This window comes from Formica exsecta, unplaced genomic scaffold, assembly GCF_003651465.1.
Source record: "Formica exsecta isolate Colony F162 unplaced genomic scaffold, ASM365146v1 scaffold735, whole genome shotgun sequence".
NCBI lineage: Eukaryota > Metazoa > Arthropoda > Insecta > Hymenoptera > Formicidae > Formica > Formica exsecta.
This window is the reverse complement of record NW_021853501.1, coordinates 54,970-66,686: the sequence shown is the minus strand read 5'-3', so window position 1 is coordinate 66,686 and position 11,717 is coordinate 54,970. Positions and strand designations below refer to the sequence as shown.

The 11,717-nt window shown below is 38.1% G+C and overlaps 1 protein-coding gene across 3 annotated transcripts in view; it reads right to left on the bottom strand.

Annotated features, from left to right (window-relative positions):
• The window catches only part of LOC115243821, a 25,263-nt gene extending 14,937 nt beyond the window's left edge, over nucleotides 1–10,326 (bottom strand). Inside the window, exon 1 of one of the 3 annotated variants that reach the window (XM_029821071.1) lies at nucleotides 9,798–10,326. In XM_029821071.1, the coding sequence (XP_029676931.1) occupies nucleotides 9,798–9,817 (20 nt within the window). In that variant the 5' untranslated portion in view covers nucleotides 9,818–10,326. The remainder of the gene's footprint in view (nucleotides 1–9,797) is intronic. The other 2 variants (XM_029821072.1, XM_029821070.1) reach the window with 2 other exon arrangements.
• Nucleotides 10,327–11,717: the final 1,391 nt, after the last annotated feature.

Genomic DNA, 11,717 nt, shown 5'->3' with positions numbered 1-11,717 from the left:
ATAATTATAATATTATTTATTAATAATTAAAATGTTTTATTAATAATTTTTACACATTTCGTTTGCTTCTGTAATTAAAGATCGTGGTTCGACTGTCAAAGAGAAATTGAAGGGGCTGTTTCTAGCTGTGTTGGTAAACTTTACATAAGGCACAATACATGTGACTCCGATTGAAATTGCTAGGCCGGAATAGATTAATAACGTGCGATTAGTCGTTTCGTTGCGCGAGACAGCGACCGAATTTCCGTAATCACGCCGGTTACGCGAGAGCGCCTTATTCTTTCGAGAGTCAGAATAGGTAGACCTCGGACGATTTCACGAGGCGTTTTCTTAACCGCCAAAAAGCCGTGCACGACAAAATAACGGGGCGATGCCGACATGCGTCGACGTAACGGGTCCGTTAGTAATAAACGTGGTGAAAGTTTTACGTGCACAGACTCGAACCCCGGCCCCGACTCAACAACAAAATGATACAATTTCTCTTGTTTTCCTTACGTAAGGCACGTAAGCTACGAGAACGCGTACAAATATGATCACTGTACAATAATGAGCCGAACGGTCCTACAATTTTTTTGATAGGTTTCCTAGAATCGCGTTGTTGATAAAGCGCCGAAACGTGCGAATTTCTTTGGAAGAGAGTGAGGGAGCCAAGAAAAGGCGATCGAGCAGCGATTCGTTACACTTTTGCCGCCTGATACCTAATTCACACGTTTTCGATCGCGATTTCCTAATTTTGCGCGAACCTAAAGTAACATTTTGAACGGAACTGGCGCCTGTTTTGTGTCCAACACTAAGCTGAAAATGAATTCAAGCTTTTCTTCGATAGAGGTTTTCAGCGCAATTTTAGAAGAATTTTAGAAGAATTCTTAGCGAATCTGATGCTGGTCTGTCTTAAGGAGGCATACCCGTTTGAAATCTTGAAGAATGAGTACATTTTCTAGATTTTTTTGCAGAACAACGACTTGATAAAAATTTTAAATTTTTTTACAATATTACTATACTCCGTCCAGCGAGAGAATGACCTCGGTCTGCGCATAGGCGGGTAAAGTGGGAAGAATATAGTGAGGTACTCAATACCGTATACGTAGATACGGCTTCTGTGGGTGGAGATCTGCGCGAAACGGACGAGTTTTCGTCCGACCTGAGGTCATTCTCTCGCTCGACGGAGTATACAATATTATTAACTACTTAAACAAAAATTTTCAGCTTAAAAAAAAATTTCTTTTCAAAGTTATAGGAATATTTGCAGATCTCTTCCGAATTTTAGGTGGCTGCACGGTGTGTATGAAAACGTTTGTAAATCATATCCAAAATCAAAAATACAAGTTTTTTTTATTAAATATATTAATAGCTATCTGCTATCCAAGCGTTTTTCCAAAATTTTCAAAAATAAAAAAATGGCAGCGTGTTGAAAAAGTTCCATTTTTTTTATTTATAACAGAAACAATGGGAAATCTGATTTAAAAAAGGCTTTGTTAGCAGATGAGGAATCTTATTAGGAACTCGCATGCAAAATTTGAAGTCAATCCGTCGAACGTAGCCCGAGTTTTCATGCACAACGTACATGAAAACATAAATCTGCAAATATTCGCATAACTTCTAAAAAACTTTGGTTTAAGCTGAAAATTTTTATTTAAATAGTTAATAATATTGTATTAATATTGTAAAAAAATTAATAATTTTTATCAAATCGTTGCGCTGCAAAAAAATCTAGAAAACGTACTCATTTTTCGAAAGTTCAAACGGGTATGCCTTCTTAATCTACTTGCAATCTTCTCTTTAATATTGAAGCTTGTTTTTAAAAGATATAAAGAGTTGACATCTTTGCAAGAAATATCGCTTACGAATTTATATATTATAATAATTGTAGGACATCCTAAATATTTTAAAATTAGAATATTTCGATGATATATCTATAATGTGCTACAATATTTAGTATAACAATTGTATTCATTTCTATGCCATGTGAAAAATCATTTTCAGATTCTTGTTGGTAAAAAACAATCAAAAGAATTTTTGACAAAGAAATAACGAATTTTACAAATCTTTTTCATAATTTTGATAAAGTACAAAATAAAAGTATCGCAATTTTATGCTTGATATTATTTTTCTTCAAGATTATTTAAGAACATTATCTCATAATTAAAATTGTGATTTCGTCTTCTTCAAATCTTCTTCAAAGATACAAAATTATATGTTGTGGCAAAAATATATCACTATCACTGTGCTACTGCAGACTGTAAGCCCAAGTTGGCTTATAAGGTTGAAACGAGACGGATGAAATCTCATATCGCCGTTCCTGCGATATAAATTCCACACCAGTTTAGCCGCGAAATGATAATTGTCCGCCGCTAGCACGACGATACGTTCCAATAAGCATCCAGCTCTCCGCTCTGATGGCGCAATAATTGAACGGGATCGGGAGATTATTTTCTCGAATAATGCACTTGCCTTGCTCCGAGAGCGAGGTGAAACACTTGCGTCAAGTGTCCCTCCTCTCTCATATGACGTTTGATATGTAATTGGTACAATTCCGACGAGGTTTATGTCTTTTTCCGTCAATCTCCGAAGAGCGAATCTTTTTTTTCCAGAGATATCTTTTGAAAAACATTTGAGAGAAATACGAGTGCGTGAGTAGGCCGAGGAAAAGGCCGCTTTCGTGAGATTTCACGGTGAGCCTGGAGGGTTCAGACGGGCGGTGCTGCGAAACCTCATCGAGGCAGGCCACGTGCGATTGTTTTCGAGTGCGGTTTCATCGCTTTATCTAAACGCAAAATCTCCTTTCTACTCTACTATCGGTGCAGGAAACGAAATCATCAAGTAGTAAGGATGGCTCACTCGACATCCTGTGGAATTTATTATCACACACTTCCGCGCCCTATCGAATTATCGATAATATCACGAAGGTACTTTGTGTAATTTTCTTCACATAAGATCAGACAGAATTCTCTCGAATTTATTTTTTCAATCCTCGTATTTTTGACAGTTTGTGATTGTAATTTAAAGACAATGTTCCCCTTAAAGAGCAAGTAAACTTATTTTCTTTTCTTTTTTTTTTTTCTCTCAGTCGTGAAAGTATTCGTTTGCCAGCCGAATAATAAGTAAAACTTTTTCCATTCTCATTGTCAGAAACTTTTTCGATTTTATTCACTACTTTCTCCTACTGGTATTTTATATCGTTTCTCATTAGAAATTTATTAAAAGAATCAGTGATCCATAGCGGAATGCTTTTTATATCGCTTTTTATGAAAAATTAAAAGCGGAAATAATTATCGAACAGTCGAGCGGTAACATATCAATGACGGGTCGATCAAATAATTTGCACGCACATCGAATAAAAAAATAATGCCACGAATAGTTATAAAAACAATCTAATTAGCTATTAATTTTACTAGCTAAGAATATAAATGTTTTTCTAAAAGAATCTTTAAGAGATCGAATCGTTTTTTAAATCACGTTTTACGCACGATTAAATAACAAGTTTTAAATGAAAATCTAATATTCAAATATCTCTTGGATAAATGCAACAATCTTGAATAAATATTAAATAATTTATTCAAACTAATGACTTCCCGAGAAACCTATATCCCAAAGTATGCAAAGAAAATGTGATCAGAAAGAGAACCGTATTAAATATATCGGTTTCACGAAATAGGCTACATTATTATATACGATATATATACAACAGAACGACAGAATTCTCTCGCACGACGTCTATAATCTCGCGTTACCGTTCACGCTTGGCAAAAGTATAACGGGGAGTCCCCGCGCGCTCTCTCCTCGCGCGAGATCTACTCGGCCGATTCACGTCGCCAGATAGGTGTGGTTCACCCACCTCGCCGGTGAACAGGTTCTCTTAAAAAGTGCAAGTGCAATCGTTGCCCCGGTGAACGTGCCCGGCTAACGCTGGGCGAAGCGGAGCGTGCGACTCCACGTGGAGTCGATCTGTCAAGCGACCTGTCAGGCGGCGGCGGCGGCGGCTCTCTGGCATTCTCACCAGTTGCGCTTACCGAATCGCTTGACATTTTTCGTGCCGACGTCATCAATGGCGCACTGCACTGGGTTTTCTTTCTATATCGATTTTCTCCTTTTACACCGTTTACGTAATCTATGCGAGCCGAGAATATTATTTAAATCGCTACAAATCTCAACTGGTTAGATAATCAAGACTTTTCAACACACACACACGCATTTAATGATTCTCCGAATATCTTTGTAATTTAATCTGCCGTTGAATTTTTAGTTAAATGTCGAGGACAACTTGCCATCCAATTCGCGCGATCCTGCGTAAATGTATTTACATTTGTAATTGCAATTTATCGTTACTTCATTTCCTACATCTCGCGAAGACGCAAAGTGGCTGTGCGAGTAAATATGCTTAATTTTCGAGAAAGTTACAGACTCGATCAGGTTTCTCGACTGATTTCTTGCGGTCGGAGAATAATCAAAATCGCGCGGTTTGCGTTAATCGGTATAAAGTTTCCCTTAATCGTCGGTAAAGAACGTATCCGGAATTTCCTTGAAAAAAAAGAACAAAGTGGCAAATAAAGTTTCTTGATTTTCTTCGAATATCGCATATTATGAATAAAATCTCTTTGAGCAATTTTTAAAGAGCGAACATTCAACAAATTTCTAACTTTAATTAATGGTAGAAACTTTTACTGTAGAAATTCTGGCGATTCGACTTGAAAAGACAACTTGCAAATCTTGAGTCGATCGCAACGTATTGCGCAAGTGGAATGATATAAATTTATACGTCGCTCTATATGTATAGATAAACGAGCGAGAGAGAGAGAGAGAAAGAGAGAGACTTTGTTCGTTGAAATAGGACATGAAAGAAATTCGTAAAGTTATCTCTCTATTCATTGTCGCGCTTTCAGTTCTGATTAATGAATGCTCGCCGCAAAACACACCATAATGAAAGAGCATTCGTTCCTCGCGTATCCGCGAGATCAAATTGAAATGCCGCGTTAAATCTTTCCATTCCGGAATAATGTAGCGCAAAGAGTAAAAAATCGACGCGCGTATTTGCAGCGTATTTACAATCGATTCTTCGTTTTGAAAGGCGTTCGCACGATCTATAGGGTGTATGTAGATCTCGCGGGCGAATGAAGACGAAACGGTAGCGAAGTAGGACGTGGAGAATTTATTGTCGCAGCCTCCGTACGCTCGTATTCGTATGACACGCGAGGCTAGAACGAATGCAAGCGGGGATTCATAAATAATCGCCGATACGAGTTATTATATCCGCGCGTAAATTTATTCCGTATCAATAAGTCTGATCGATTCCGTAGAGATATCCAACAAGGAATATATTTACACGCTTGAAAAGTGATAACGCAAGATGAATAAGGAAAAAAAAAAACGATATTTTATTAAATAATTTATTCAAACTAATGACTTCCCGAGAAACCTATATCCCAAAGTATGCAAAGAAAATGTGATCAGAAAGAGAACCGTATTAAATATATCGGTTTCACGAAATAGGCTACATTATTATATACGATATATATACAACAGAACGACAGAATTCTCTCGCACGACGTCTATAATCTCGCGTTACCGTTCACGCTTGGCAAAAGTATAACGGGGAGTCCCCGCGCGCTCTCTCCTCGCGCGAGATCTACTCGGCCGATTCACGTCGCCAGATAGGTGTGGTTCACCCACCTCGCCGGTGAACAGGTTCTCTTAAAAAGTGCAAGTGCAATCGTTGCCCCGGTGAACGTGCCCGGCTAACGCTGGGCGAAGCGGAGCGTGCGACTCCACGTGGAGTCGATCTGTCAAGCGACCTGTCAGGCGGCGGCGGCGGCGGCTCTCTGGCATTCTCACCAGTTGCGCTTACCGAATCGCTTGACATTTTTCGTGCCGACGTCATCAATGGCGCACTGCACTGGGTTTTCTTTCTATATCGATTTTCTCCTTTTACACCGTTTACGTAATCTATGCGAGCCGAGAATATTATTTAAATCGCTACAAATCAACTGGTTAGATAATCAAGACTTTTCAACACACACACACGCATTTAATGATTCTCCGAATATCTTTGTAATTTAATCTGCCGTTGAATTTTTAGTTAAATGTCGAGGACAACTTGCCATCCAATTCGCGCGATCCTGCGTAAATGTATTTACATTTGTAATTGCAATTTATCGTTACTTCATTTCCTACATCTCGCGAAGACGCAAAGTGGCTGTGCGAGTAAATATGCTTAATTTTCGAGAAAGTTACAGACTCGATCAGGTTTCTCGACTGATTTCTTGCGGTCGGAGAATAATCAAAATCGCGCGGTTTGCGTTAATCGGTATAAAGTTTCCCTTAATCGTCGGTAAAGAACGTATCCGGAATTTCCTTGAAAAAAAAGAACAAAGTGGCAAATAAAGTTTCTTGATTTTCTTCGAATATCGCATATTATGAATAAAATCTCTTTGAGCAATTTTTAAAGAGCGAACATTCAACAAATTTCTAACTTTAATTAATGGTAGAAACTTTTACTGTAGAAATTCTGGCGATTCGACTTGAAAAGACAACTTGCAAATCTTGAGTCGATCGCAACGTATTGCGCAAGTGGAATGATATAAATTTATACGTCGCTCTATATGTATAGATAAACGAGCGAGAGAGAGAGAGAGAAAGAGAGAGACTTTGTTCGTTGAAATAGGACATGAAAGAAATTCGTAAAGTTATCTCTCTATTCATTGTCGCGCTTTCAGTTCTGATTAATGAATGCTCGCCGCAAAACACACCATAATGAAAGAGCATTCGTTCCTCGCGTATCCGCGAGATCAAATTGAAATGCCGCGTTAAATCTTTCCATTCCGGAATAATGTAGCGCAAAGAGTAAAAAATCGACGCGCGTATTTGCAGCGTATTTACAATCGATTCTTCGTTTTGAAAGGCGTTCGCACGATCTATAGGGTGTATGTAGATCTCGCGGGCGAATGAAGACGAAACGGTAGCGAAGTAGGACGTGGAGAATTTATTGTCGCAGCCTCCGTACGCTCGTATTCGTATGACACGCGAGGCTAGAACGAATGCAAGCGGGGATTCATAAATAATCGCCGATACGAGTTATTATATCCGCGCGTAAATTTATTCCGTATCAATAAGTCTGATCGATTCCGTAGAGATATCCAACAAGGAATATATTTACACGCTTGAAAAGTGATAACGCAAGATGAATAAGGAAAAAAAAAAACGATATTTTTTCTCTCCGTCATATTCGCAAACGTTCACGAATTTATCTATTATATGGTATGCAATGCTATCTCTTGTAGATACTTATTATGAAAGTAATCGTTAGATTTCACATCGGGAACAGCGACCCGCGTGCATTGGATATTATACCGACAAATTTTTAATTAACCGGCGTATTGTTCGGCTCACATGATGGAAAATTTATTATGGCCGTAATCGTAATATCGCGTATATTATGTCTACGATAAATCCAAGGAGTTCACGCTCGTTAAATAAAGGAATCGAGACGTAAGAGAACGAAATCGATGACGCGTGCCGATTTCACTATATTAATTAGTATTCGTAATCGCGTACGCCGCGCGCATCATCATCGCAACGAGACGAAAGAAAGTTTTTTCTCTTTCCTTTCGCGTTGTCATTGTTGTTCGCTTTCCCCTGCATCGATAAAAGGTATAAAACGACGCTTGTGAAAGAAATATTTTTTGCCACGACATAAGAGAGGATTCCCAGACAGTGGTCGATATTTGAAATAATATTCGAGATTGACTACTGATTCATTGATCGAATGACTTTCGATCGCACGTGGTAACGAAGACAACCTGGCAATGGTCAACGATAGCTATCGCGCCATATCGGAACTTAGAAAGTCGAGGAAACATTGCCGGTTGCATGCGAACTGGTCGACTCCCACGCCACACTTACGGGCACTTGCTTACATTCTTACGTAAATACTCGACGAGGATCTCTCGATCGCGCGTTATCGTTCGCCGACCATCGAACCTCGTGCCACAAGGTGTTACGAGGAAAGCAGAGATGCAGCAATTAAATTCACACCTGAATGGAAAGTGAGAGTCTTGTGGTCAAGGCCCGGAGGCTGGGCCCCCTGGGACGTTCTTCAAGTGTGTCCTTTAGCGATTTCAAGAGACAAAGAGAGAGAGAGAGACGACTTCTACGTATCCAAGTTATGCGTTCTCATTTAGATTAATCATTCGCCGATCCTTGAAACTAAGAAAGAAACAATGTCGTCGTTGTTTCCTCCGCTCTTCGATCCTGAGGGGCGAGGAGAAAGAATTTTGCAACGCTGAAGTAGAATACTCGCTCGTACGAAGGCGATAACTGGCAACTATTATTACACGGTTTTGCCGCGTGGCATGTTAAAATAAAAAAGTGTTACGTGCCGTTCGCTGAAAAAAAAAAAAGAGAGAAAAAAAACTGCAATCAGAGCGCCGCGCCTTTCCTCTCGTTCCGTTCGTCGCGGAGGAAGGAAATGATCGCCGCGTTGAAAACGTGGTCGTAGCCGATCATGATTGTCCCGCAGCGGACACAAAATGAACGAACAGTACGCTTAATTGAGCCTTTATATAATTCCGTACTTTTTACTCGTGCGCGAATCGAAGAGTCATCTCGTGCTCTATTTTCCTTTATCCCATCGAAAGTGAAGACAAAGTGCGACATTCTTCCCTAAGGGAGGAACGTTTGGTGGGGCGATGGTCATTAATTAATACCGCGGCATAATTTATTAACGCGACTTATTTGCCATTCATTGCGCTCCGATTATTCTACGCCTCTAATCAATTTTCTTGCATTAATCAAACCGTATTTGTTGAAAATGATCAAGAGAGAGAAAGAGAATGATAAGCATATCGGAGAATATTTATCGCAAATTTACGCAGGCGATATTCATTGGGAGTGACGTTTAACGAGCTCGTTTTGATTACAACTTTGCGGTCGTTCTTCGTTCGCGTTGCGATTACAATGGCGTTTCGCAACGCAAAGCAATTAACTTCCATTAGAAGATTATTGGCGGATGTCGAGCGGTTTAATCTAACGCAAATTGACGATTGCGAAGTATCTATGTATAAATGAATATCGACCACACGCCTAAACCTCTCATGATGTTATTCGATAAAATCATCATGCGATTCTTCTCTTTCTTCTTTTAAAATTTCCATAATATATATAATTTAATATATTATATAATATAATGTAAATTCTAATTAATAAATTATATATTTCCCAATCGCGTTGATAATGATTATTTTATCCTTTAGATTCGACGCGATTGGATCGCATACTTACTTTTCGATCAATTTATTATATCTTAACGAGTCTGAAGCTATCCTTATACATCACCTATACAAATTTAAGTCGCTTTTACAAGCGTGATGCGAGAATAATTGCGACGATAAAATTTGAATGTCACTGGAACATCGAGACGTCATTTTACGCGACAAATCTTTTTTACCTATTCTCCCTCACGTTATTGAAATTGATCACTGAGTGAAATCGTTGTCGCAAAATTCGTGACATAAATAATGCGAATATTGAATGCGCGACTTTGCAAATAAATTTCAAGTAAAGCCCGAAATTATTATTTAATCGAATTAATCAAGAAACCATGCTCATCCTCTTTATTTATAGAATCGTTTCATTTAAATCCCGAAAAATTATTAACGCGTCGCAGGCTTAAAATTAAGCGTGACAATTTCGTTAAAAAACGATATTAAAAAATTGTTATATTACAAATGCAAAAAATAAATATTAAAAATAAATATACTTTAAAGCGCGGGTCCTTAATGTAATATTGAACAATGAAAACGTACCTGAGGGACAACAAACACATGATCTTGAATCCAACACCTTGTAGGATGCACCTATAAAGTCGGTTTCTCGTCTATTGTCAGCGATCGTTATTCTTCCTCAGCCTTCAAGCAGGCAGATTTGGAATCACTCGATCTTCTTATTATGCAACGCACGATCCATTCGTCCGCGTGCGCGCGAGAATCGCGCCGATTGATATCATCTACAACGATTCTTCGACGACGAAACGTAGTCGCGACTCCGTGTTGCACTGCGGCCAAGGATCGAGTGAAGGTAATGAAATAGCTAAGTGAAGCGATATCGTTGTCTTTCTCTCTCTCTCGCTCGCTCTTCCCACGTGCGGCTTCCACCACTCTTTGCGCTTGAAGATTTTCTGATTGGCCACTGTGTCTCTCGTCGGTGGTTTTTAATTCTTCTTGCGACGCACGTGACTCGCGAAAATCAAGTGTATTTTGTGATAAAAAAAAATCGATTTTCTATTTTATGAAACACAGTAAAAATAATCTAATTCCAGCGCAGATAATTTACATCTCTGAAAAATAAAAAATAATTTTGCTTTATTATAATAAAAGAATCAAAATACATAGCTTTAAAAATTAATATATCGCGAGAATATTTGCAAATAGAAAAGGTCGAGCTTCAATTTCACGAGGCCAACCGTCTCCGCTGCGAATGCGCTTCTAGATTAGCTTTATCTCATACGCGATTAATGATGCAATATAGCTGCATAAATCTTCTAATAAGTTAACATTGTCGCAACATAGCGGTGACCATTGAACCCCTCACGGATATATCAAGATGACATCTTTTGCGTTTCCGATGCACGTCGCGATAAGGATACAGTTAGCCCCAAATTGTTGTTAGGCAATGAAGATAAAGATAATACGCAATTATTATTACATTCTGTTGATTAATATGTGTCTCAATATCGTCTTTATAATCTCATTACAAAATTTCTTTCGTTTCTATGACGTCAATATACAGGGAGTTCCAATGAAACTTTAGAGTCTTATAGGAAATTGAATTTGGAACAAAAAAATTTTATAAATATAGGTCCGAAAACACTTCGTCAAAAAGATATAGCTAATAAACTCTCTGTAAGTTATTAGTTATGATCAAAATTTAATAAGAACATTTTTATGTTTGCATTTACAATGTTTGCATTACAAATATAGTGTTTACACAAAGACCATCGAAAGGTGGTCTTTTCAAGTTTCTGCTTTTTTCGTTGTTCTGAGCTTATTTTCTTTTGGACGCTTTATCAGAAATTAAATGAAATTGATATAATTTAGTTTGTTATTTAATTGCCCATCAGATTTATTTTGTTATTTTTCAAATAAATGAAGGGTTTTGAGGTTATCTTTAAAAATCATCAAAAAAACATGATTTTTCGAAGTTTATCAGTTATAACTTTTTAACGAAATGTTTCCGAACCTATATTTATCGGAACTTTTTTGTTCCAAATTCAATTTCCGATAAGACCCTGAAGTTTCATTGACCTGACCTAAAACATCCTGTATATGTATCTGCTTGTTAAAATAATTTCATTTTAGACTAGAGAATATATCTAAAATCTTTTAGGCAAAATTCTTAGCAATGCCTCGTCACAGAATTAAGCAACACGAAACATTTATGTGTTTTGCGATAAACTAATCTTTATGTATATCGAAAGATATAGATCATAATCAAAATTCCCGTCATGTTGCTCAGAAGGAATTCCGTTAAGGAACAATATAGTTTGACCGCGAGTTGACATTTGGTGTCTAACTGTCTCACGAGAATCCGGCGATCTCTCGTGAAATCGAGATGAGGCTACCCCCTCTTTTTCTCTTTCTTTCTCTTATTTTCATCGCCGTTAACCCAGAATACACACATCTATCTTCCCCATTATCTGCGTTTTTTATACACCCTTCCCCTCTCGA